Raw genomic sequence first — 26,693 nt, forward strand, 5'->3', positions numbered from 1 at the left:
AGAAATCAAGTCCACAGATGGAGCATGGGGGTGGCTACATCTATGCCACCATGCTGGTGTGGAGGTCAGGGGACAGCCTTGAGTGTGCTGATCCTCACCTTCCACCTTGTTTGAGGCAGGGTTCCTCTGTTGTTTATCACACTACACAGGGCCAGGCCAGCCAGCTCTCAAGCTTTTGGGGACTCTCCTGCCTCCACTTCCTGTCTTACCACAGGAACACGAGGGCTGGAGACGCACATTTCTGCTCCTGACTTTTACATGGGTTCTAGGGGTTCAAGCTCGGGTCCTTACACTTACCCAACAAATGAACAAATGAATTATAGATTGAGATGTCTCTCCAGGCCCTAGATTCCAGAGGTATGTGTGTGTGTGTGTGTGTGTGTGTGTGTGTGTACAAAAGCAAAATTTTAATTTTCATAATCAGAAAGGAAACAGGACTTTAAAAGTCACAGCTATTTAGTAATATTCCCCACTTATTTCTTATTGGCAAAATGCAGTGTTTAGTATTTTTTTAAATTCAAGATAACTGTACTTTGGGATGCCTTAAAGACTCATTTAGTCAGTAAACATGGACTTTTGAGTTGTAGTCTCTTAGCTTGCGATTTCCATCTTTTTGGAGTAACACTATTTCTGCATGGCCTGTTTTTGAACATGAAGCCTTTTCAAATTAAGATAGGCCTTAAAATTATTTTTAACAAATGCAGTCTGTGTTAAAATTCCTAATCTATATCTGTACTACCAGAGAGGTCTCTTTTGGCCCTTGCCCATGGCCAATTACCCGACATTTTAAATTACATTGTTAGTTAATTTATTTTGTATAATGGAGCACGCGTATGCCATGGGACATACATGGGGTCAGAGGACAACCTGCAGGAGGTAGTTCTCTTCTTCCACCATGTGGGTCCCAGGGACCCGACCAGGTTGTCAGCTTGCTGGCAAGTCTCTATACCCCCTAAGCCATCTCACCAGCCCCACTTCACCAAGTTTGATTTTAAAACAACCAAATACCAAAATAAAGCAAAACAACAACAATGACAAAACCTACTAGGAATGTTATTGTCACTGGAGACAGTTTTCATACAGTTTGGATTAAAGAAGCCAATCCCCAACATTTGGGTATCCCTAACAAGAGTCAGAGTCAGCGAAGTCAAAGCTGCTGCAGAGCAGGCAGAGGTTTGAAGACACCACAGGGCTTCCCAGTGCCTTTTAGGCCTGTGCGAGTATGTACATCTTAACAATTATATTATCAGCAGTAATAAAATAACCCAACGGGTTAGATAGAGTTGTTGTTCTTGACTTTTTCTCAAGAGGAAGAAGATGTGTTATTTTTGGCTCCAGGAGTTTGCACCTGAAATGAAATACCCCTTTTCCCACAAGAAGAATTTAGGGGCTGGAAAGATGGTTCAGAGTTAAGAGTGTAAATTGTCCTTGCAGAGGTGCTGAATTCCATTCCTAGCACCTACATAGGACAGCCTGTAACTCCAGTTCCAGGGGACCCAATACCTTCTTCTGACCTCCATGGATACTGTACTTAAATTCAACCACACACACACACACACATACACACAAAAATAAAACAAAACAAAAACCAAAACCAAAACAAAACAAAAAACCCTAAATATTAAATCTTTTTAAAAGGAAGATTTAAATAGAGTTCTGATAGTCTATAGTCTGGAATTTTCCTTTATCCAAATTCTATTGAATAAGAAAAATTTGTTTTTTGTTTTTGTTGTTTGTTTTTTAATGAGGGTCACGAGAAATTTGAATCTTCTGAAGTGTGAAGACTGGGATTAAATAGCGTAGGAGGCAGAAGGAGTCAAGGAAAGTGGGTAGAGGAGAGGACACAGTGTCAGACTCACTGAAGCCAAGATCAGCATTAGTTCTTACCAATTTGAAAAATATACCAAAGTGAATCACAATATTTTAGACAATCTCAAAAGATCAGGATATAAAAGGATTTAAGAAGTATAAAAGAGTGAGAGAGTTTAAATGTCAGAGGGATTTTGAGTTCAGTGACTCGGGTCACTCGGCGCTGATGTAGGTGACAAGGAGGACCTTCTGCCTTTTCTGAAGTCTGCATGGATATGTTTTCTGAAGAAGGTGGCACAGGTTTGAGATAAGAAGCACAAATCCAAGAGTCTATCTTCTGAAGCGGCATAGCAGAGGAGGTGGTTAGAAGTGCCCCACAGGGTCCCTTTGGTGTGGTGTCTGTTGAAGTTGATGAAATCACCTGGTTTTCTCTCGTTCACTTTGTTCTTCAGCTCTCGGGCGCTCACTGTCGAAAAGCTCTGTAGCCAATTTTGTTTTCCGTTATTTGAAAAATCCTTTGTGTTAGTGAAAATGGTCTCCTTTTAGCAAGAGATGTCTCATACAGTCCTTTCTCTATTTTTATAGAATCTAGCAATTATTTCAAAGGAAGTGTGATGCTTTACAGAAAGGACAGATCTTAAATTTATAATAACTAGTGATAAAGCTTTGGTTAATTTTGACAATTGATTTCTAAATGCCATTTGTTCCCCCAGTTAATCCAAATGACTAGAGGTGGCAGGCATGGTGAAATGTTAAGGTGTAGACTTAAATATTAGTCCACTAAGTGAGTTTTAAATTACTGTGTAATTCAGTAATCTTCTGACCCCCTCTTCCAAGCATTTCCCGAGTCTGAGGTGTGGAGGTTGTATTGTAGAAGTAGCCATTGTTCTATGTATTTTGACCAGTTGTGGGTTTCTGTGATGCTCTCTATCTGATGAGGGGCGACAGCTATACTTATTGCCTATACAGATGGGTATTTAGAATGAAGTTGGGAATTCTACTTGTTACGATCTAGGTGCTCCCCAGCCTGCCGTCAGTGACTCAGTGCCAGCAACCACGTCATCATCAACCACCAAATGCGACATGCACTTTAAAAAGTCCCAGCCATCACAGCCCCCGTCTCTCTCTGTCTCATCTCTCTGTCTTTCTCTTCCTCTTGTGCCCTCTCAGAGGCAGCCTTTTGCTGCCGCCCCCCCCCATAAATCTCTTGCATGAGATCTGTTGCATAGTGTGATCTTTGTGGCATTCCTTGGACCTGATCGGCCAAGGTCCTCTTCTGCAGAAACCCTAACAATACTAGTTTAGGAAAGTGGCAGTAGTAGGCTCACAACCTTGGGTGACTTCACAACCATGGCTATTTGACCATGTTTATAACAATAGGCATAAATCCCCTCCTGTTGATCATGCACCAAGTCATTTTAGACAGCTGTTGATTGCCCCCAAGACTCAAGTGCCTCTACTGCACCTTTGGGAATATCTTGCCACATGATGATTATTGTGGTTCATAATCTTTACAGCTGGGGAGCACTGTTGATTGCTTTTCTTTCTTGGCAGCTTGCATAGCACTTTCAGATACTATGAGAACCAGTCTTCAGGGAGGAGGCTTCCAGGTCCGTTCCAGCTTGATTCTTCCAAGTCCTGTGTCCCAAGTGTGTCTTCAGCACTAAGTCCTTACCTTCAAGGTCTGGGAGGAGAGCAAGGGCATTGACAATGGTCATTTATAAGTCCACCCCTGTCATCTTGACACCGAAGTATATTTCCTCAAGCTGTAGCATTCAGCCCTGGCTCTGAAAGGCTGAGGGCCCACTCATAATGCATTCTGGCTGTCTCTAAGAGGTCCCATAGTCGTAACAATTCCAACACTATTTAAAGGTCCAAGTTAAAAAAAAAAATCTCTTCTGAGTCTAAAGGCAAACATTTATCCACAAGCCCCTTAGAATTAAGACCAAGATGCATACTTTGAATGACACAGAGCAAATATTCTCACTCAGAAGGGAACAATAAAGGACCAGAAATGAGGGATGGGGGGATCAAGGCAAGACTGAAGCCAGGCAGGGAAAACATGAAATCCTAGAACTTCATGTCTGACATCCAGGGCATGTAGTAAGACGGGTTCTCCAAAGACTTAGACAATTGCCTCAATGACTTGCTGGTTTCAGTCCTCCGTGTCTCTTACTTCGGCTGGCAGATACTCCATGCTTCTGAAATCACCAGTTTTCTGGAGTCTCTATTATATCTTTGGTTTCACAGAGCTATAAACTTTACCCTCTCCAAGAGCTGTCTGTAGGAAACCTCATTCTGATACATGTTGCCTGTCCTCCAAGACTTTCTGCCGACATCTGTGGGCAAACCTCCTGACCCTATAGTTTTTGCATTCAGCAAGCCTTCAAAAGCCAGATGAGGTCTGTGGCTAGCAGAAACAGTAGCTAGCCTTCACTGGGCCATCCATGCAGTGACCACTGAGTCCCTGGATGGCTAAGTAAGGGAGGCAGCTTATTAGATGGTCAAAAGTGTGTCCTAGCAGTGCATTCTTCTCAAAGTGAAAGCTTCAAATGCCTCTCAGCAAGTAACTTTATTCCTTCATATCTGGAGCTTGCCATGGTGTGCGTGGGTGAGTGGGTGGGTGCGTGTGTGTGTGTGTGTGTGTGTGTGTGTGTGTGTGTGTGTGTGTGTGTACAGAAAAACCCTAAGAGGTCTTCAAGATGACATAAATGTTGTGGTTCTTTGGGGAGGGCTTTTCTCTTCAGAAACCATCATCCCGGCTCTAATAGTCTTGTGATGTAAGTGTCAATGTAAGTTTGTTTGCATTCACTGTAACTGAAGGACTTTGAGCTTCTGAGCTTCTTAAATGTACAAACCTATCTTCTTCCTAAGATTTGGAAGGATTGAGGTTATTTCTTCAAATACTCCCTGTTCCTTTCTATTCTACTTTTGGGGCTCCTGCAATGCATATATCAGTGCACTCAATGAAATTGCAGAAGTTGTTTGGACTTTTTCCTTGTATTTATTTATTTTGAATGCTGTTGTTATTTTGAGACAAGGTCTTATATTACCAAGGATGGCTTTGAACTCACTATATAGCTAAAGGTAACCTTAAACTCTCAATCTTTTCTACTTCCACCTGCCAGGACCTTGGTATTGTGTCGCTATTTCCAGCTTTGCTTAGGCCTTTTCCTCCCTCCCCCTCCCTTCTCCACCTGTTAACCTCTGATTTGGCAGGTAAATTAGATAAAGGATGGAGCTTGATGTTTCTTACAGCTGGAGCCGTATAAGGATCAAACTACAAATTAGATCAATGCTAAAATATGTCTTCTTGGATGCCAAAAAATTGGAATCCATGAGTAGAACTGAACAGCAAGGAGTAAGAAAATGTGGTAGACAGTGAGGGAACAGTTCATGGGAGAAGTGGGGTGTGATGCCCAAGATGGTGTTCACTAGAAGGTTAAAAAAAAAAAAAACATCTTTTAGCAGAGACCTCAGGATCAGTATGGAGAGTCAGAGGCTGATCCTCAATGTTGGGTCATGAGCTTTATGAGGTAGGAAAGGTTCTAATGAGTTTATGAATTTTTTACTACAATGAAAACTGGAAATTGGGTTTATAGGTTGTTAAAGCAATGAAGCATGGGCAAAAAAAGAAAGGAAGGAAGGAAGGAAGGAAGGAAGGAAGGAAGGAAGGAAGGAAGGAAAGAAGAAATAAATTTACCTAACTGGGTTACCCAAAAGGAAATGTGGCAAGATTTGTATGAATTAGAGTTCCTATGAAAAAAGCTGACAGAAAGCCAAATGTTGGGCTTGTAGGTCTCTGGAAGGCTTTGAAGAATGAAAAGCTGCTCATCAAAGGTGTAGATGATTGTGCCATCTACTGTGGAGAAAGATTTTTGGAGTGGGAACCACACGCCAGCTACTTCTCTAAAGGGATGGCCAAGGCTGCCTGCAATTGAGGACCATGTAGAACCACCAGAAGCCACATGCTAAAATATATTTTTCTTGCTCCTATATTAGCTGGGCTTGGGTTGATATTGGAACCTGGTGTGCTTGGCCCCTGACAGCCTCTAGGAACAGCAGGAGCAATGACCAGCAGATGAACACAGAGATATTACAGCATAAGAAAAGCATTAAGCATGTCTTAGGAGTGAGCAGTTATTACCCACCCCCAGAATGTACTAGTCACATTTCTCCTATGGGGGTAGACATTGTTTCAGAGCCTGTCTAACTCAGGAAGCCAGAGGCGTGTGGTAGGCAGAGATGCTGTTTATGGAAACCACACCCCCTCTTAACTGACAAAGGAGCAGGAGCCAACACTGCTACTGTGTGTGTGTGTGTGTGTGTGTGTGTGTGTGTGTGTGTGTGTGTGTGTGTGATGTGTGTGGGAGTGTCACAACAGTGTTCCAGGATGGGTGCAACAGTTCACAGAGAATGACTTGTGGGACAAAGAGTTAAATAATGTGTGCTTCCTATCTACATGACTGAGCCAACATTGTTATTTTCAGGCACCAAATGGATAGTTGGGATAGTTGGGATGGGATAGTTTCATGATGTACTAGAAACTGCACTTGCCCTTAGTATTCCTTTAGCCAAATCCTTAGCCAATTAGCATTTTCTTGGAATGCTTGGTGGTAGGTCTTTATAGATCCTGCCTATCCTCCATAAAAAATTTCATTGCATAGGTGATATATTAAACTTTGAGTGTCTTACATATTGAGAAAGGCATCTGAGATATGTGAAAGCACACCTAAAGGAATGTGGATGGGAAATGAGTCTGAACAGAGTGCGGAGCCAGCCACAGCTGTGAATTCTGGGAGTTCTATGCTTGAGGAAGGCACAGACAATACCTAACAAGATAAAAGTCTTACAAGAGCCTATGCCTATAAATGTAAAAACACCAGTTAAGGAGTGTGTTAGCTAGTCTTATGTCCACTTCAGACACAGACTAGAGCTATCTGAAAGGAGGGAACCTCAATTAAGATAATGCCTCCATAAGGCATTAATTAGTGATTGATGGGGGAGGGCCCAACCCATTAGGGGTAGTGCTATCCCTGGGCTGGTAGGTTCTGGATTCTATAAGAAAGCAGGCTGAGCAAGCCATGGGAAGCAAGCCAGTAAGCAGCACCCTTCCACGGTCTCTGCATTAGCTCCTGCCTCCAGGTTCTTGCCCTGTTTGAGTTCCTGTCCTGACTTCCTTCGATGATGAACAGCAATATAAATGTAAGCCAAACAAATCCTTTCCTCCTCAACTTGCTTTGAGTCATGGTATTTCATCATAGCAAAAGTAACCCTAATTAAGACAAGGAGTTTAGACAAAGACGGGACATTTTATATGTAGGAAAAGGCATGCACAAAAGCCATAGGTTATTAAATAAAATCCCAGTGCCAGGGGTGAGTTACTTCCCTACCAACTGGAAAGTTGTTGACCAAGAAGGCCCCTGAAGTCCAACAAACCATAAAGGCTATTGCTATTATTGTATACAAATTAGAGTTATCTGGTTAAGGTGCACTGCCAAAGACATTATACTCTTTAATTGCAGGATATGGAGAAATCAAGCTGGGACTGAGCCGGAAGCTCCCTCCCTAGTAACAAGCTTTAATAGTGCTGGAAGGTTCTATGTAGTCTGTTGGAAAGGAGTTGTCACCAAAGGTCCTGCACAGTTGTAGATCCTGCACACTACACTATCAACATGCCCGGTAACTGTGTTTACCAGCGCAATAGTAACAGTATTGTTAGGGGTGCAACCAACTGACTGCTGATCAAATTTAAGGCCGGCAGCCCAGGAGTCCATGTTTGTTACTGTAAGACAAATCCTTGTAGCTGGGAAGCTCATGCTACTGCTGTTGTTTGGTTAAATGGATACAATGTATCTACAAGAAGGGTTTAAAAATTTATGCTTATGCTCATATATTATTGCTGCATTTGCCTTGGTCAGGGAGGCTTCTTTTGGAGTGGGACTGAAGTTACTGTGGCAACATAGGCTGTCAAAATGCTGAGAATGGGAGAAAACAATTACACATCAGTGCTGTTCCCTCTAAGACTCTGAGAACACCATGGAAGAGAGGCTGGAAAGAAGGGAAGGGCTGGAAGAAGTTGAGAGTCATTGTTCCTTCAGGAAAATGACGTCTCCGTTGTCATCTTGAACTCAGGACAGCTGTGATTATCCACATAAATATATGGTACCCGCACAGGTTCATGTCCACTAACATTCCCTTGTGAAGGTGGGGTAGGGGCTTACTAGCAGTGTACAAGGCAGTGTGTGAAGCAATTCATGAGACCACTCTCAGTCCCTATGATGTATAGCCCTTAATAATTGTTGGGTTTGGAGAAGACGCTCTTTGGAGGTGTAGTTGTCTGTAAGTTTCTCGTGCCCTTGAAAATAACCTCTTACCCATGAACCTATAACTAACCCCAATTACATTCATGGATTTGCCAAGGTAGACTTGGGTGCAATCATTACTGTGGTCTGTCATTGGTGCCGTATCTGAGGTGAGATGATTGATCAAGATTTTTCAGGAAAAGTCACTCAATAGCAGCTTTCTGGAGTGGTTATTAGCAGATATTCTATGAAAATTGAGGGGAAAAAAAGGAAAAAGTGATATTTCCAGAGAGAAAAGGACTATGGTAGGAATAAATGATTCTTCCCTAAAAAGATTGATTATAAAAACCAGAGTCCATGATCAATTGCAGCCTGGTTGGTAACCTTTAGAGAACTGGAAAATGACTCCCAAAGAACATGGCAAGAGAAATGTGATATGGATACAGCCTTCTGCCAGGCCCTCACTGAAGAATCAAGACGAAGATACATAAGCACGGTTCTTGTCCTCAGGGAGCTCCTGATTTAGTGGGCTATTACTGAGATTTATTCTCAAGGTAAAAATAGAGTATGTGGGACTGATAGGGAACGAAGTGGTCCTCTGCAGCCATCAGCTTCCCAGGCACCATTTTAGGCATATGAATATCAGTTTGTTGTTTTCTACTGAGCCAAATGGCATACTTGGTGGTCAGTAGCTCTCTTTACAATAGCAGAGATCTGGATAGTAAGTGTCTTCCATGTCTGGATCAGGTGAGGGGGGCTGCCTTTGAGGTGAGCCTTTTCTATATTAAAGAGAAAACCTAATTTACAACCTAATGGCCAGATTAAAGATAAAAGGGGGGAAAACATGGCCAAGGAGACATTGGGAGCTACAACCTAATGGCACATACATTTCATAGACACGCCAAGCCTGACCCCTACAGGCAGCTGCCTGCACACCTGCTGGGGGAGATAGACTAGGTGTGAGGCAGGTTTCAAGTACTCACATGGAAACCGCGAAGGCTGTTTCTAACTAGTTGTCAGGCATATGGCTTCCAGTATTAGATTAAAATCAGCCACTCATGGCCTTTCAGTAATTAATATTGACACATGATCTGCTGGTAACTGAAATCAAATTCAAGATGAATGAGTGACAGAGGCTTTAAACTGGCCACTGAACTATAGGGTACACAGATGACAGAAACACAATGGCTAACAAGCTCTGTTCCTTGGCTAACACGGTATAAGGCAGGTTAACAAGGTCTGTTCCTTGGCTAACAAGGTCTGTTCCTTGGCTAACAAGGTCTGTTCCTTGGCTAACAAGCTCTGTTCCTTGGCTAATAAGGTATAAGGCAGGTTAACAAGGTCTGTTCCTTGGCTAACAAGGTCTATTCCTTGGCTAACAAGGTGTAAGGCAGGCTAACAAGGTCTGTTCCTTGGCTAACAAGGTATAAGGCAGGTTAACAAGGTCTGTTCCTTGGCTAACAAGGTCTGTTCCTTGGCTAACAAGGTCTGTTCTTCAGCTAACAAAGTGAAGGACAGACAGACATAATCAATGCAATTTTGTACCAGTCCTTCCTACTGCAGGTGTTTCCTGTGTTCTAGGCTACCCAGAGTAGCTCTCAGACACTACAAGGGTAAACTAAATGATATTAAAGTTAAACACTTCCTCCTTTGTTGACCAAAAGGGTGGAGTACTGCTTTTGTGTTTAAGGCCTAGGTCATTCTCTGAGGAGGACCATTTTGTGCTATTGTTAATAAAAAAAGTAGCCGGGCAGTGGTGGCGGCGCACGCCTTTAATCCCAGCACTCGGGAGGCAGAGCCAGGCGGATCTCTGTGAGTTCGAGGCCAGCCTGGGCTACCAAGTGAGCTCCAGGAAAGGCGCAAAGCTATGCAGAAAAACCCTGTCTCGAAAAACCAAAAAAAAAAAAAAAAAAGTACAAGGAAAAAAAAAAGACTTGGGGTACCTGGTTTGTTCTGTTTTCCAGGGTGCCCGGCTTGTCTCTCTACAGTGAGTCTTTTTACTTTTACTTTATTAGAGGTATGACTTTCCCGCTCTTCGATCTCCTTTTCCTCAACTCCTTACTTACCCAGATGCTCACAGACTTCTCGCCCTCTAACCCCAGTAACTTGTCCTTTGGGTTTACGCTGTGTCTTTTTGTTTTGTTTTGTTTTGTTTTTTTGTTTTCGGTTTTTCGAGACAGGGTTTCTCTGGATAACAGCCCCAGCTGTCCTAGAACTAACTCTGTAGAGCAGGCTGACCTCTAACTCATAGAGATCCTCCTGCCTCTGTTTCCTGAGTGCTGGGTTTAAAGGCATGCGCCACCATGCCCACCTAAAAGTGAGGCTTTTACAAGAATGATAGGTTAGATATTTGGACCTTGGTACTATGACTCCTGTTATAGGGTTCTCATCACAACATCCATTTTCCAGCTTATTGTATATATTTTGTATTTATTTATTCACACATACAATGTTGCATTATATCATCAACTATATCTCAGGAGCCGTTCTAGGGAAAGAGCACAAAGAAATGAACAGAATTCAGTCCCATATTTTAGACACTAACCGTGCAAGACAGGAAAGAGGTGACAGGACATGGTAGCAATTGCTTTAATCTGCCACAGAATGAATGGTTTGTGTATGATTCTGTGGAAACAGGCAGGAAGAAATACTCAGTGTGGTCCTGACTAAAGAGTAGACATTTGGGGCTGGAGAGATGGCTCAGTGGTTAAGAGCACTGGTTGCTTTTCCAGAGGTGCTGAGTTCAATAACCAGCATCCACATGGTAGCTCACAATCATTTAAAATGGGGTCCAATGCCCTCTTCCGGCATTCAGATGAACACACAGACAGAACATTTGTACATAAATAAATAAATAAATCTTCTTAAAAAACAGTAGACATTTGGCTTTTCTATCTAATGGGGCCACACCTTTCATTTCACTTCATGTCTTACAGGTATGAATGGACACAGAGGGCCTGCAGATTGCTCAATGAAAGCTTTGAACAGAACAGTGACCAAAGCCTGGACTCCGGCAGCCCCAACAGGCTAGGTAGCACACCCACCTTATCACATCCATTACAGAGACAAGAAATGGTGAAAAATCAAGCTAGAGTGCTTAATCATTGGCCACACTGAGAAGGAGAGATAAAGGGGCACCGTGACCTCAACTCTGCCTTTGGAATGCTGGCATGAGCTTTGGGTTTAGAGAGAGGAAGAAGCACTCGGGCAAGGGGCAAGCAGTGTGCGCGTGATGAAACCATCCTGGTCAAGCTGTCATCCTGGTTATGGTCTCACTTCTGGTTTTGCAAGGGGGTCTGCAGTAGTCCTTATTGCTTGAAGAGATGGTCTGCTTCTCCAGAGCTGCCTACCTTTGCTCCACAGGGCAACTTCGCCATCATGAATAATTAACCTCATCTGAGGAGGCAGTCTGCCCTGAGGGGGTGGGGTGGGGTGGGGGGGCATGCTCTTGCTAAGGAAAAGGTCTGCCCTGCCTGGCTGTGCTCTTGCTGGAATCCTACATGGCTGCCCACAGGGCAGTGGCTTATCTCTTTTGTGCCTTCGGTCTTATTCACTTATTCACGCTGTTGGGGTGAATAACATGCCTAGGCTGAGTCAGGCAGCAGAGATACCATAATAGAAGTAAGGGAGACACTCGAGATGGAAACAGAAATTCCAAGCTTATATCTTGCTTTCCAGTTACCTTGGGAGCCCAAGAGAGCATTCAAAGCTTTCTAGCCACAGCAGTTTCTAAGTGTCTACTACAATGTATTGTGTGACAAAACTTTTCCTGGGGAGACACAACACACGTCTACTCACCACAGCTAGGGAGCCCACAACAGACCAAAGTACAGATACCTCCAAGTCCAACTTGGTGAACCAATATATTTTATTGGGGTTACTGACAGGACTATAGGTGAGAGGTTACTTACAGGAGCAGAAATGACTCCAAGACAGCTGCATCACCAAAGCCCACCCCAGCACGGGTGACAGCTCGCACAGCCGGGAACCTGGAGCACACTGCACAGCCTGCTGGCAGCTCAACAGGTTGGAGAGTGTCCTTTGCAGGTGCCTCCGTGGGTCTAAACCACTTGCTGCTTCCAGGCAGCTGGTCTGGTCTGAGAGTCTTCTTGGCCACTCTGTTCTAGTCTCAGAGGGACTTTCAGCTTCTGGTACTTACTCTGGCAGGGCAGAACCTAGTGAATTTGGTGAGTTTCAGGGACTTCCTGAAGCTATTTTGAGTTGTTTACTTTCCTACTTAAGGAGCTTTCCTGCAGGATGGAATGTTTCAATCTTGGAAGAAACTATTATACAACACAATGCAAAAGAATTCATGCTTAATTCACACAGAGAAGCTCAATCTATCAAACAGATGGTTGATCATTCTCCATACTGTGGTAATTACCAGTGTTAAATATTTGCTTCCCACTTTGAAGAGGACGCATTGGGCTGTAGTAAAGGTGAGTGACATGTAAGTTCAACACATCCAGTGTTAACCCTCCCCCCAGCAAGGGGCTGTTCTCTGTGCTCACTTTTGTAGCATTCAAGATCTGACTGTGGCCCAAGAACAGTTACAGACAGAGCCTGAGCAAGAACAGACACACATTGCATCACTGTGTGTGAGAGAGTCCATAGAACTACTCCACTGCAGAGATGCTAATGGTCCAGAGAAGTACCCGCACCCTGGAGACACTAATGGCCTATCAGGACCCCACAACTTTGGCAGCTTCTTTCCTTGTTAATGATTGCAATTAGTTACCCACCTTGGTCTGACCCTGGGAAGACCTGTCAGGTGGTGTCCTGCCCTACAAAACAGTCCATTTGCTGCCAGAGAGAAAACGTCTGTGTTTTCCCTCTGAATTCATCAAGGGGAGGTTGTTCTTTCTAATGGGTTTAGAATCTGAACTTTCATAAAAGGCTCCTTATCTCCCTGGCTTTCTCATATGTCTTCATCTGTTTTATTGACTCTTTGATGGAATATACCAGCAGGCACTGCAAAGTGCTTTTTAATACTTTAGTAAACAGTTGAGAGAGAAACCTCGTTACAGATAAAGTGAGAAGTGAAGTCGGACAGCCCATTTATCTTACTCAAGATGAAATAAGGGCTATTGTTCAATTAGGCTAAAATACAATCTCTCATGTTTCCTTCCTAATGTCTTGTTTGGGAGCAGGGGTGGGGGAAGTGAGTGGCAGGATGTGTAAGCTTTTGAAACATTGCCCAGGAATGTGCAACAGAATGTGACCTGGTGAGGGAGGGCACCGAGCTCCGCAGCTGCTCCTGCAGAAGCTGCTGGGCATCAATTTCTGCTGCAGGAAGCCAGGCATGAATCCCCAGCTAGGGATCCCAGGGAGGGGGCACACTTGAGTCCTCCCACAGTCCTGACAGCAGGGGTTTCCGTTAGTGTGGTCTCAGAAGGGGAAAGGAAGGAGCAGGTGGTGGGCACTGGGGTATGAGTGTGGCTTCAAAGGGAGAACAGTTGGGAAGCCAATCTGGTCTACATCTAAAATGTATAAAGATCACACATCTGCCCTCATGCTAGCCATCAGTCAGAGCAACTTTTTGTTTCTTTCTAATGGGGATGGAAAGGGAGAGGTGCCGGTCAGGCAGGCACTGGAAAAGGCTGCCAGTGGAAGAGGGGAGAAATAGATTTTACACCTGGCTCTTTCTCAGTCCTCTGGGCCGGCTAAGAAAGTGTTGTCAAGTTTTCCCCTAGATTCACAGTTATTTTCAAAGAATAGGCAAAGCCCCACTTCTGTCTTTAGACTGAATTTGGTGGAAGACTGATATCTTTGCTAGGTTGCATGTGTGGGTTTTTTTTTTTTTTTTTGAATCAGCTAAGATTTATTTTGAGATGCCTATCAAAAGTTAAACAAAATCACCACAAGAAAAGAAAAGCCAAAGTCCTGAGTCATCGATGTCAGACCTTCTGGGTACAAATGTGATATTTATGGTCATAAAGGCTGATGTGTTCACCTCTACACTATGATCATAGTACTTTTAAAAACATGTATTTGGATTCAAATAGAAAATGGTCTATTCATTCTTTTCTTTACAGTGTGTGCGTGTGTGTGTGTGTGTGTGTGTGTGTGTGTGTGTGAGAGAGAGAGAGAGAGAGAGAGAGAGAGAGAGAGAGAGAGAGAGAGTTTGAATGTGTGCATGTGTGATGTGTGCGTATATGTGGAGGCTGGAGATCAACCTTGGGTTTCATTACTCATGACAGCCAACCTCTATGTGTTTTGAGACAGGATCTCTCACTCTTTACAGGACCTGTGCCTTACATATTAGACTAGGCACCTTGGCCAGCGAGCCACACAGATCCTCCTTGTCCCCACAGCCCCAGTGCTAGAATTACAAGCATGTGCTACCAATGTCCAGCTTTTCATGTGAATTCTCAGGATCAAACTCAGGTCCTCCTGCTTGTGGAACTGAGAGGAACTGAGTTTACGATCTCATGGGAGTCTCTTAAAATTGAAATGACTGGAGGGCTGCTAAGCTCCACTGTTTCAACACCCTCTACATGTGGAGGTAGACTTCCGGTTTCCCAAGGGCCTCCAGGTGGGGTCTTCAACCCAAATGGAATGCTGGCCCTTCGGAAGGAAACAAATGGCTTTCTATGAAGCCCCTAGTTAATTTTAAGGGCATAAATTTTAGATCCTCAATTCTGACTGTGCCCTTTTCTAAAATTGAAGTATCAAGTGTGTGGTTGCCTGATTCTTCCCACTTGGTCTTTTAAATTCCCTTTGGTGAAGAACAAAGCTCTCTCTCCCACCTTAAAAGTGTATTAATGTGAATTGCTCCAGGGCACTAAACATAGGGACAGTTATAGGATGCCAAGGCAGGACCAGTGCCAGCAGGAAACACAGACAGGAGCCTCCCCTTTGTCATCCCAAAGATAAACTCTTGGCAAGGCTGAGTGAGGACTTATCTCTCCACCCACCCATCCACCCATCTTTGAATTCAAATTTAAAAGTGAGATCATTGTCTTCAGGATGGACATTCACACACTTATCTGAATTGAAAAATGAAGTCAGACTTTCTGACAGAAGATAGGTCTGGTTTTGATGATTGGTTCACAATGAGAAATGAATTTGCCAAGTTTATAGTTGATATCCTGTATAAACTGAATATCTAATCATATATTTAAAAACATTCTGAGCCAATAGAAACTATGAAATATGTTGAAAATTAGACTTAGAGTGAACATTTTAGATGTACATTAAAAATTCTGTACAGTGCACATAGCTTAGTTTTAAAAATAAAACAAGAGTGTGCAAAAACAATTTGAAGAAAACTGTTCTAGGGTTTTGTAAGGCATAGGATAGACTGAAACAACCTGAGGATGGTTCTTGAAGAGGTAAGATTGAGCTTGGTATTAAAGAACGATAGGATTGGTTAATTGTAAAAAATCAAGGAAAGGCTACCTGGTCCAGTGTCATCAGCATGTGTGAGAACTTTCAGGCTATACCAGAGTGTCCATTGTCATTGACAATGTGATTCCCAGCCTCATCTGGGGACAAGAAGAGAGAGAATGTCAAGGACATTACCTTCGTCACCTATCTAAGCCAGGCAAGAGTTAACATTCTGTTTGTTCGGAAGCCGAGGCAGGGGAAATTGGACAGCTGGGTGGGTACTGAGAAAGCTTAAAGAAGGCTTTTGAAACCCCAGGACGTAATCTGGATCTAACCAACCTCTCCCAGTGTTTCTAAGGAGAATATGCTGCTCTTACCCTGCATTTCTACAAAGTGGTTTCCATTCTTTAACTATGGGATGTCTCCCATGCCATGGCAACTATTTGTTTATACATTAGTCTCGTCTAATCTATAAAGCCCTCAAGAACACAGTCTTGTCCATCTTTGTAATTCCAGTCCCTAGGACATCTTCCCTCTAGTGACAAGGTCATAATAAAGTTTTGATTAATGATAAAGAAATCCAAAGGGAAAATGATAAGGGCTGCCAGAAGAAAAGAGCTCAGCAGTTTTGCATCTTCCTAGGCACCAGGGACTCTTGGTCATCAAACTGAGGAGTTCATAAAAACAATTTGTTGGGTTATAATCACTGCTGTGAGAAGAGAGTGGAAGAGGAAATGACATTAACTTGTTTTCAGTCGCCTGTGTGCACGCACATGTATAGGTGTGTATTTTATTTGTTTGAATGAATCATGGATTTCTAACTGTGGGTCACAGTGAAAACAGTTTTAGAAACACTGAGGGCACTTTGTTGTCTGATAGTAATGGAGATGATGGCATGGCAGGAAAGATCAATGGATAGGAGCAGGACAGTTTGAAGCAAGAGGAAGAGGGACTTGACAGCTGATTGGCTAACGTCAAAAGATCTCCATGGCTTAGAACAGAAGACGCTGAAACATACAAGTACAACTCTTACAAAAACTGAAGTAGCAGGTTGCCAGCCTGCTCACACATTTCCATCTGTTTGCCAGGGTCACTGGGCAGGCTTATCTGCCTGGATCTTCTGTGCAAGTGGGGTTATGTGAAGCTCTTGGACCAATAAACTATGGATAGAATGTGTATCTTCTAGGCTGGAACATGTAATGCTTTGTGTGAGACCTTTTAAAATGACCACTCCTTCTGTGTGGAATCTGGAAAGGTTTAAAGTACTATTTTTCTGTGAGTCTAAGCCCTGGAGTGAGGGGATTTGCAGCAGGGCTCTTTGGCCAACCTCTGGAGAACAATGAAGGATGAGCGAGAAAGAAAATGTCTTAAGGACCTGAGAGTTGGAGACTACTGTTCATCAGAGCAAAACGTCTCCTAGCCTAGCTAAGAGATGGTAGTATTCTCACCAAGTAGAATATTCTGTTCTCTCATTTCGTTTCTGAGGAAGCTGTTGGCTACTGAGCAAGATCTATTATAAGAAGTGACTATGAATTAAGAACCCAGAAAAAAAATCCATCATTCAATAACACTAGACGTAGAATTGTCACAAATATAGGGATTCACCCTCACCTCTTCTCCTGTCCTGGTCTATCAGCTGGGGCACTATAAGCCATTTGCTGTCTTTCTGTGTTAGGTAGCATTACCCGTCCCCACGTCCATGTCTAATCTACCCTGAGAATAGGATGTCTTTCCATTGCAGAGGCATTTTTCAGATATTATGGCTAAGAATTTGAGATGGGAAAATCATACCAGATTGTTCAGGGTCCAGTCTAACTACATGCGTCTTTTGAAATGGAACCAGAGATGGCAGCATGAAAAGGATTCAACACACTCTTGCTGATTTTGATGAAGGAAGAGAGGATGCCAATGATGCCAGCATAAACCCATGAAAAGAGGCAATCATTTCTCCTTTAGAACTTTCAGCAATGGACACAGCTCTGCTAGGCCTTGGCTTTAGCCCAGCAAGACTCGGGGCAGACTTCTGACCTACCAAGCTACCAGACCTTTTCTATTTTGTTAAGGAACCAAGTTTATGGTGACTGTGCAGAGCAGGAGAGAAAGCAGCACACTGCCCGGCTGGCTCCTCATCACAGCCCTCACTGTGTCTTCCTTGTGTCGTTTCTTTCACCCTCTCAGTCCGAGTGCTTTCAGTCCTGCTGATGTGCCTCTTTTCAAAGCTCAGCCCCATCTCACTTAGAGGAGTCCCTAAGTCCCCCCAGCTGCAGGAAAACTGTTTCTCCTCTAGCCAGCCTCTTGGGCTTCACTCACATCTTTGCATTTTAGCCTGGCTCTTAGTTGCACGGATTCCCACCCTATCCTTAGGTGATTTCCAGCATGTCGCATCTGTGTGACTCATACATAAATGGCATGCTGAAATGGCAAAGCAGCACTTTCAGGGAACAGATAGTTGTGTGGTGTCTTTTTATTTTCCTTGAACCATGTGACCATTGCAGCTGCCGAAGGGCATTTGAGACGTCACTCCATAGGAACATTTAGTACAGTTGTTGTCTCTGTACACGGCTGTGCTGGCTGTGGAGTACTTCACCATGCACACTGCTGCCTGCATACCAGTGCCTCTTCTTGGTTTCTTAGCTTATAGAACCTCAATTTTCTTTTTCTGTTATCTACTTTCCCCCCAGAAACCTAGGGATCTGCACCCTTCGCTTCTAGTGTTAGGATAGATCTTATGGGTCTAAGTTAATTATGGCAATCCCATTCCTCTTTCATTTGATTGTTTTAGAAATGACCAGAGAAAGATGAACTAGAAAGCTCTTTACAGAATGAGATGGCAGACACGGCCATTTTTTTTTTTTTAAGGCTAAATGCAATTTTAAGGGAAGGGAGGGGATTCTCTTCAGGGCAATGGTCATGCATTAGGTAAAAGCAGAGGCTTTTTTAATGTTTAGTCAGTGAGGTCAGCGAGGATCTTAATTTACTTCTCATGCTTTGCTTAGACAAGATAATGCACTTAGTACTGCTTGGCTGCTCTCACATGCTTGGCCGACTCTCAAAGAGCCTTTGGTTTGGGGAAGGGATAGGACAGGGCGTTCCCAGGCAGCTTTATCAGGACCAGACAGTACTTAGGCTGCAGCCTCAATTGTGCACGTCCTCTTTTGTGAGACCTTTCAAAGGCTGGAGCTGCTTACAGAGCCATTAGCTGTGGGGTCCCACAGCCACCTTCCAGGGATGGCTGAGCATCTCTCCAAAGTGCTCCCCAGTAGAAGCAGAGGCTTTGCCTCCTAACCATTGCCAACCCAGGAGTATTTAGTAGAGGCAGGAAGAGTGGATTGGGTAGCCAAAGTAGGCTACTTAGAGGAACAGGCTTCTCCAGCCATTTGTTTGCTCGGGAACTCAGCCTTTCCCATAGGAGTTCCTGAATCAAAGCGCACAGACATTACTTTGAGTGACTATGTTCTCTCTTCCTCCAAGGCGCATAGACAGCACCATTCTTGTTGCATAGGAAAGAAGGTAATCCATATGGTAGATGATAGGGTGTTAGGGCTTGGTTCTTCCATGGAACTCTAGCTAATTTATTCAATACATTTATTGAGTGACTATTATATAACAGGGACTCTGGCAGGTATTGGTTATACTGTAATGTGCATGTGAAGCCATGCTTTAATGGAACTTACATTCTAATGTAGAATCCACTATATATATATATATATATATGTGTGTGTGTGTATATATATATGTATATATATGTGTATATATATATATATATATATATATATATATATATATATATATATATACTAATGTATGCTCTATCCATGAATACTGAGGAAAAGATGGGACAAGCCTAACAGAAGGGGAAGCTAACTTGATTTGGGAGGAAAGCCTAAAAATTCAGATTGTTCTCAGTTCTGCCATGGAATCTCACACCTTAAGTATGGCTCTCTATCTCCTGGGGCCATGGTCAGGGAGTGCTTCGGAATAGGTAGTCTTGAAGTCATTACCTAGGAAGATACTAGGAATTTGGTGATAGGGATCTCGACCTATTGGAAGGATGGACTCACCTACAGGCTGTGATCTGGGGTACCTGAAGGGGTCCTTTGTTCTGCAGACTCTTTCCTGAGAGCATCTGAGTCACCTCACATACCACTCCTACCCACTGCTTAAGTTTCCAAACTTTCTATTCACAGATCATTGACTTCCACCCCCACAGCTCTTCTAAGCCAAAAGAAATGTCTAACAGTTGTGTTTATTAAGTAGGTGAATCCAAATAACTTAATAGTAGTAATTTGTACCCAGCCTGACAGATGCCTCTGTGTTTCCCTTGGAATTTAAAAAATACTCCACAGTACCCCTGTGAGTTCACTATCCAATGCATGGCATGTGCTCATCCTCGTGGGCTTGAGGCATAGAAAGTGCTATTACAATACAAATGGTCCTTAACAGAGATAACTCATCATCAGCCCTGAATACCAGATGCATCCATCTGGTTTGCTGGAGAGTGGGCTAAGCCTGAAGAGATGGAGAGGAGGGAGATTAACTTTGGGAGGAAAATGAGGTGAGGGGTAGGTTTTAAAATGTGCCAGGAGTAGGGGAAACCTGTGAGGGGAAAAGGCTGCATTCTGGAGAAGAAAGAAGAAGGCACCAAGCACAGTCCTGGAAAGTGGAGGAAAGAGAAGGGCAATACAGCAGTCACTAGGTTACCTGTTTCCTCATGGTCTGAAGCTGGCAGTGTGTTCAAAATCAAGTGTGAGGAACTGTACTGAAGGGCTCACTCGGTCTCCGTAGTTGCTAAAGCATGCCCATGTTCTTGAAATTCTAAAGATGCTCACTTTCTGCCCTATCTGTCTTTGCTGGAGCTGTTTCACTTCCTCTGTGTGCTTCCAGGACAGGTAGGACAGTCCACCTTCCCATCTCACTTACCAGGTGAATAACTTCGACCAAGCTCTATCTTGATGCTACAGACACATGAGAAACAGTCTCTGTGTTTATGAACTGGCTGTCCCAGCACCTGTCCAGAAAACCTGGTTCTCCCAGTCTCTTTTCTTTCATGGCTGGGGTCATTTTCAGGTTCATGATGCGTGTTGTGGGAATCCCTTCCCCCAGAAGACACAATGTCCTCTTTATGAGGCCCCAGGACAAACGAGAGTACAAGTCCACTAGTGTTCATTAAATTAGGGATCTAATTCTATTTGGTGGCACTTTTTCTTGTTTCCAGAAAAGTTAAAACATAAAGACAAGGTGTGTCTTAGCATGAACAAAGTATGGTAACTGAGTAGGCATCTATGGTGGTTGGGCATTTAGCTAGGCATGATTTATTTGTATCATGGTTAATCCTGCCTTCTGTACTTAACACCTAGTGATAATTTCTGCATGACTAAGACATGTTCAGAATTTTGTTATCTCACCAATGCATTAATCTCTTAGTTTAAGTTTCTCCAAAAGCAGCATTCAAGACATTCAAGGATGTACAGAGGGATGCCATTATTTGTAAGGTAGTTTGGAGCAGGTATGAAGGAACAGGGAGAAAGAAGGGAGAAGCTAGTCAATGTAAATTATGGGGTCTCCACTTTGGACTAACAGGGCTTTAGGCTCTATGGGTACCATTGAGTCTTCCATGATGGTTTCCAGAGTAGTCTATCCATAGGGCATTTGTTCAGTGGCTCCCATTTATCTTAGATTTAGAATTATCCCTGGAGATTTTGGCCACTCCCATTTCCTGAATGAAGCTGTGTGTAGACTGACTGCGGGTCTACAGAAAGTCAAGAGATAAAAGAGCAAGGGAGGGCACACTTGAGACTCCTTCATGGTTGCAGCTGTGGATGGGAGAAGAGGACACAGGACAACAAGGACCTGAGTCAAGCCTGTGAGAAACCCAGGTGAGTCTGAGCCTTCTCTTGTGATGAATCAAGATACTGAGGTACATTTCCATCACTTGATATACCCAGATTTGTGCAGCAATCCCACATGCAGTGACCCAGAGATGATACAGGTACCGAGACACACCTGGCTGCTCGGCCCAGCTTCTCCAGTCACCCCCTGTCTCCAGCCTCATAACAGGTATCCAAGTCAGAAATGACCAGCCAAGCTCTTAATGCACAGACATTTTGCGAGTGAATTGTTCTTTTTAGATGCTAAACTTTGACTTAATTTGCTTTATAGATTCTACGCCTGTCTCTCAAGTCAATCCTAACCATAGACACTGGGTAGTAGCTGGAAGTCTACTACTGTAGATGCACACCTCCTCCTGTGAAGAGCCCCGGCCATCAGGGTGGTCCTAACAAGTTCATACCCCAGGAGAGTGCTTGTTATTTTTCATTCTGCAAGTGTTTGTTAAATGCCTGCTGTACACTAAGGACTATGTTAGAACTAAGTGAAGCTGACATTCTACCCACATGATGGGAGAGACAAACATGAGACATATAATCACATTGCGATGAAAGAGCTGGGTGCATTTAGGAAAAAATGAACAGAAGGGCAGGCATAAATTTGACGGGAGGAGAGTAAGGCTAGGGTATGCTGAGGAAGCGACATGTAGGTTTAGACTTGGAGACTAGAAAAGCATGGGCTTTGGGAAGGATGTGGCAAAGGAAGCCGCTTGAGTGCAGCCTTGAAGCTAGAAAGAACGGTCTGGGTGGAATCTCGTTCAGCTTTGCTCTGAGCAGTAGATGTGATCTAGGGCGGTATTGCCTGCTTTTCCATCCTGTTTGAACTACAGCTATGAGGGCCAGCTCTTCCCGAGGTGCTGCTGGAAGCCTCAAAGGCCTAGCCTAATACACCAGATGACGCTGCTTCTCACAGTTGTCATGCTTCAGGTATTGGTCATGCAGCCAGCACTTAGTCCCTCAGGGCTCAGGGGTCTAGGTAGACGAGGAGGCAGATTGTAAGAGAAAGAGGTGGTGGATGAATCCCAGCACAAGAAGGGGAAATGGATGCAAAATCCCTCCCCTAAGCAAGAAACTATTGCAATTGATATCTGCTGTGGGACTGTGGGATGGAAAATCAGTTTTCTCCAATGGAGTGACATCAGGTACTCCAACCACACTCCAGGGCAGGTCCCATGCTTAAGAGTAGATGACGACACCAAATAGACTCCATGTTTTATGTGCGCTTTTTGTTTTGGTGTTTTTGTCTTTTTCTTTTTCATTTTTTTTTTGAGAGAGAGAGAAAGAACATGATGTTGGTGGGTAGGAGATGGGAAGGATCAGGGGAAGGACGTGGGGAAATATGATCAAATACATTGTGTAACTTTTTTTTAAGCCAATACATTAAAAAATGGAGAAACAAAACCAGATATTGTCCATGTGCTGTAAGTTTGATCTCCAATATTATGGTAATGAGAGATGACGGTACATTTAAGACGTGGGATTGACTACATGATTGGGTTATGAATGATCTCTGGAAAAGATCAATGCTGCTGACCAGTTTCGGGTATTCTATTAAAGCAACACAAAGCAAACTAATGCACTTAATATTTCATTGTACAAAGAAAGTCACGTGGACAAGCCTCTCTACTCAACAGGTAGAGGACAGTCTTCCGATGGAGATGGGGAAGGTGATAGATATATTCCCTTTGGGAGAATCCAGTGTGTCTGTTGAGTGCAGTGCATCCTCAGCTACCATAACTGTTACCCAGGTGCCCATGTTTTGTATATGTCTACTGCCTTTCTATATTGTACCCACCAACTGTTCCCCCACACCGCCACCTGCATTGGGTCCCCTCACCTACCCTTCCGACCATGCCTGCTCTCCTTGCCCGGGTCTCCATTTTGTCTGTCTCCCTCCACAGCTCTTAGCTGTCTCTGTTGTCTGTGCTCAGCTGTGACAAGACAGTGTGATGACAATGTAGGGATCTGGCAAAAGTTCATTCTACAGAGAAAAAGTAAACTCATTTAGGCTAATTAAAACACTGATGCATAATTAAATTGGAACAGGGACATAAAACTCGCTTATCTTATTGGGATGTCATGAAAACAAGCTAGTCAGTGTTCATGGTCTGAGCACAAGAGAAAACTTGTTATTGATTTACATATAATCTCTGCCATGTCTGCCTGAAGCCCCTGCAGCTTCTGGACACCAGGGGAGGGTGAAACCAAATGTCAAGCCTAGGGTCATCTATCCTGGATCTATTTTCTAAAAAGCCAACCAAAGAATAACATGGCGCTGGCAAAGACAGCAGTGCTTCTCTAGCTGCGGGCTGGGAAAGACTGAGCTCCGCCTCTGGAGCTAGGCTCCGAAGGAATCGCACTTTAGTTTGTAAGACACTGCTGCAGCCCCAGAGTGCGGCGCATTAGAGTTTTGGATGAGAACCTTCGAAGGTCATCTGTTCTAGCTCCTCTGTTTTGTTTGTTTGGCTTTTTATTTTTTATTTTTTTTTTGTCCTAGCCCCCACCTCCCATCCCAATTAGAGACCATCTCACAGTAAGTTCTGGCCTGCAGCTAATTACACAGGGCCTGCTTGGGTTGGCAGTCCTCGCCCTTCGACCAACTGCTTCCTGCCATTTCTCAACGTCTTAGCCTTCACTTCTGAGTCTACCAAAGCAGAAAGGGCTGTTATGTGTCTCATTGGTGATACTGGTGAACCGGCAGCCATCAGTGGAGGCAAAGGAACTTCTACCTAAGCTTCTTCCCTCCCAACTTGCTACAGAGATGTCAGCTGAGAACAACTCTCCCAGGGCTTTTGGCATTTTTTTTTTTTTTTTGAGGCAAAGGATATGGCACAGTTAGAATGATAACAGTTACAGGAGGACATGCCCAGGGGGAGGTGCCAGACAGAGCAAAGTACTTCAGATGTGTCCTTTCATTGCCGCAAGTAGTCTGCAGGTGGGGATTTGTATGAGCCCTGTTTATTCAGATGTTATGTAACTTACCTTCAATCCTTTGAGGGGAGCAGGAGAGGCTTCATGGAGGAGGCTTACTCTCTAGTGAAAGGAGCCCCCTCAACCCTTGGAGCGATCCCACGGACCCTTCCTGTGCGCTGACCACGTCCTCTCCTGAAGGCACAGAAGGCCTTGTAGAGAGCCTCACTCTCTTCGGCATCTAGATGGAACAGAGGGATGTTCAAGCCAGTTCATGTTTAGACAACATGGCATTGATATGAATGTCTGGAGCGGGCCAAGGTGGCAGACACGAGACACCCTGGCACTGTCAGTGCGAAATGACTGCCATCATGTGTCTGGGGGACCCAAAAGTAAGCAGTGATGCAACCTGTTATTTATCCATTGCTGGGAAAGTGCTCCTTTTGTGTGATTCTGTATAAACGTGGCTTAGAGGGCAGAAGGGTATGCCTTCACTTCACTGTTTGCCTTTGCTAGTCTATGTAGGGCTGTGTGTGCTCATCTCTGCATGGGTGCCAGTCTGCACGTGTGCCTGTGCCCACCCGTGTGCAGTCCATTCATGCTGGTTTGTGTGTGCCTGGGTGCCTGTCAGCATCTGCCTGCCCAGCAGCCTGTGTGCTGGTGAACAAGGGCGTCTTATCTGTCTACTCACATTCTTTGCAACCTCCTGGGGTGCCATGACCCTCCTTCCTTCACGATGTGGGGTCTTTGACCTCACTCAGTCTTTATGGAGCTCCCATCCAGCCCCCTATACACTGCTTGCTTGAGAGATACCCAGCTGTGCATGATGAGGGGTGACTACCCAGCAGAGCCACCACCGACTCAGGTCTTCCCAACTCTCCTAGTGAGTAAAGCCCCACAGTGTGACTGGTCATCACACCGGCTCGGGGCACAAAATGCCTGCACTGATCCTATCGCTGTCACTTATTATGTCTGGGAGGATGAAAAGGCACTTAACTAGCCAGGCAGTGGTGGCACATGCTTTAATCCCAGCACTTGGGAGACAGCGGCAGGCAGATCTCAGTGAGTTTGAGGCCAGCCTGGTCTACAGAGTAAGTTCCAGGACAGCCACCTTACACAGAGAAATTCTGTCTCTAAAAATAAAACAAAAGGGCACTTTACTTCTCTCTCTCTCTCTCTCTCTCTCTCTCTCTCTCTCTCTCTCTCTGTGTGTGTGTGTGTGTGTGTGTGTGTGTATGTGTGTGCAAGTGCACTTGGGGGCCAGAGGACAGCCTGGATGTCATCGTTCCTTAGGAGCTGCCTGCTTTTTTGATATGGGCTCTTTCAGTGTACTGGCCCTTACCAAATAAGTAGGTTTGCCGCATGTTAGTCACACGGACTCCCTTGCCTCTGCCTCCCCACTCAGGGCTTACAGGTATGCATCATCCCTGTTTGTTTGTTTTTCTTTCCATGTGACATTAGGGAATTGCGCTCAGGCCTTGATGCTTGCAAGGCAAGCACTTTCCCAGCGGAGCTGTATCTCTAGCTCCTTGCCCTTGCCTCAGTTGCTTGAGCCTCATGTTATATTAGCTGCCTAGAGCAGCTGGGAAGTTTAAACGCGACAGTGCATGCGGAGTGCTTCAAGTGTTCGGTAAGCGTTCATTAAATACCATCAGTCCGAATCCACTGGGCTCTCACGGAGAGCTCCAAATCCATGTTTGCACAGATGGCTCTGGTTAAACCCACTGGGTCACAAAACAGCTCAAAAAGACGTGAATGTGAGAGAGGGATTTGTCAGGAGGAATAGGGACAGAAGGGAGACAGATAATAGAAGGTAGGGTGACAGTCATCACAATAAGCTATGTGCTTGGGTGAAAATGTCTAAAAGGAACAGGTTGAATAAAAATCACAAAACGCTCTCATTTCCTTCTACATTACTGTCATTTCATAGATTTGAGGAGTGTGAAAGGGTCCAGAGGAGCCGAGGGGTCCTCCAGAACTCTACACTGTTCTGATTTGGCTGCACTATCAATTTTCAGGTCAATTATAGATTTAAAAGATTTTGGTGCACTCCCCTGGGAGCCTCATCAGCATCCGTAGTTTATGAATGTGCCCTGTGTTTTATGTAACTGACTCTCAAGAGACTAAGCTGAGCTGGGCACACCAGAGGAGAGGAGCGTTACTCCATTCCTAAACTGAAGATGCGGTTAGGAAAGGCCCCACTCAATGGTCTCAGGTTCCAGGGGGAACAAACACAAGGTGAGGAAGGAGGAAAGGGAACTGGCTTCCCGGAGTAGTGCTCCCGGATGGCAGATGATGGACTCTGCTTGAGTTGTCTGTTGCTAACTGGTCTAATAGTCCACTGGGGAGCCCGTGAGAGCAAGGCACTGGAAATGGGGAGATTGCAGTCAGGGCCCAGATTCTGTCTCTCTCCCAGGCTGTGTGAGGTAAGAGCCTTCATTTCTCCTTTTCTAGA

At 44.3% G+C, this 26,693-nt stretch overlaps 1 protein-coding gene across 13 annotated transcripts in view; it reads right to left on the reverse strand.

Moving 5' to 3' along the window:
- The window catches only part of Sh3glb1 (SH3 domain containing GRB2 like, endophilin B1), an 81,390-nt gene that overhangs the window by 7,792 nt on the left and 46,905 nt on the right, over window positions 1–26,693 (reverse strand). For 5 of the 13 annotated variants that reach the window (XR_013052408.1, XR_013052404.1, XR_013052407.1 and 2 more), the window contains 2 exons: window positions 24,311–24,479; window positions 23,170–23,309 (listed from right to left, as the gene is read on the reverse strand). The exons of 1 other annotated variant lie outside the window; for it this stretch is intronic. Coding sequence is in view for 2 of the 12 variants with exons in the window: in XM_076575094.1 (XP_076431209.1) it covers window positions 24,342–24,479 (138 nt within the window). In the remaining 10 variants the exon portion in view is untranslated. Of the gene's footprint in view, window positions 1–15,515; window positions 15,602–20,144; window positions 20,399–23,169; window positions 23,310–24,310; window positions 24,480–26,693 lie in introns of all 13 variants that reach the window. 7 more of the 13 variants (XR_013052409.1, XR_013052405.1, XR_013052413.1 and 4 more) reach the window with 3 other exon arrangements.

This window comes from Peromyscus maniculatus, chromosome 6 (assembly GCF_049852395.1).
Source record: "Peromyscus maniculatus bairdii isolate BWxNUB_F1_BW_parent chromosome 6, HU_Pman_BW_mat_3.1, whole genome shotgun sequence".
Taxonomy (NCBI): domain Eukaryota; kingdom Metazoa; phylum Chordata; class Mammalia; order Rodentia; family Cricetidae; genus Peromyscus; species Peromyscus maniculatus.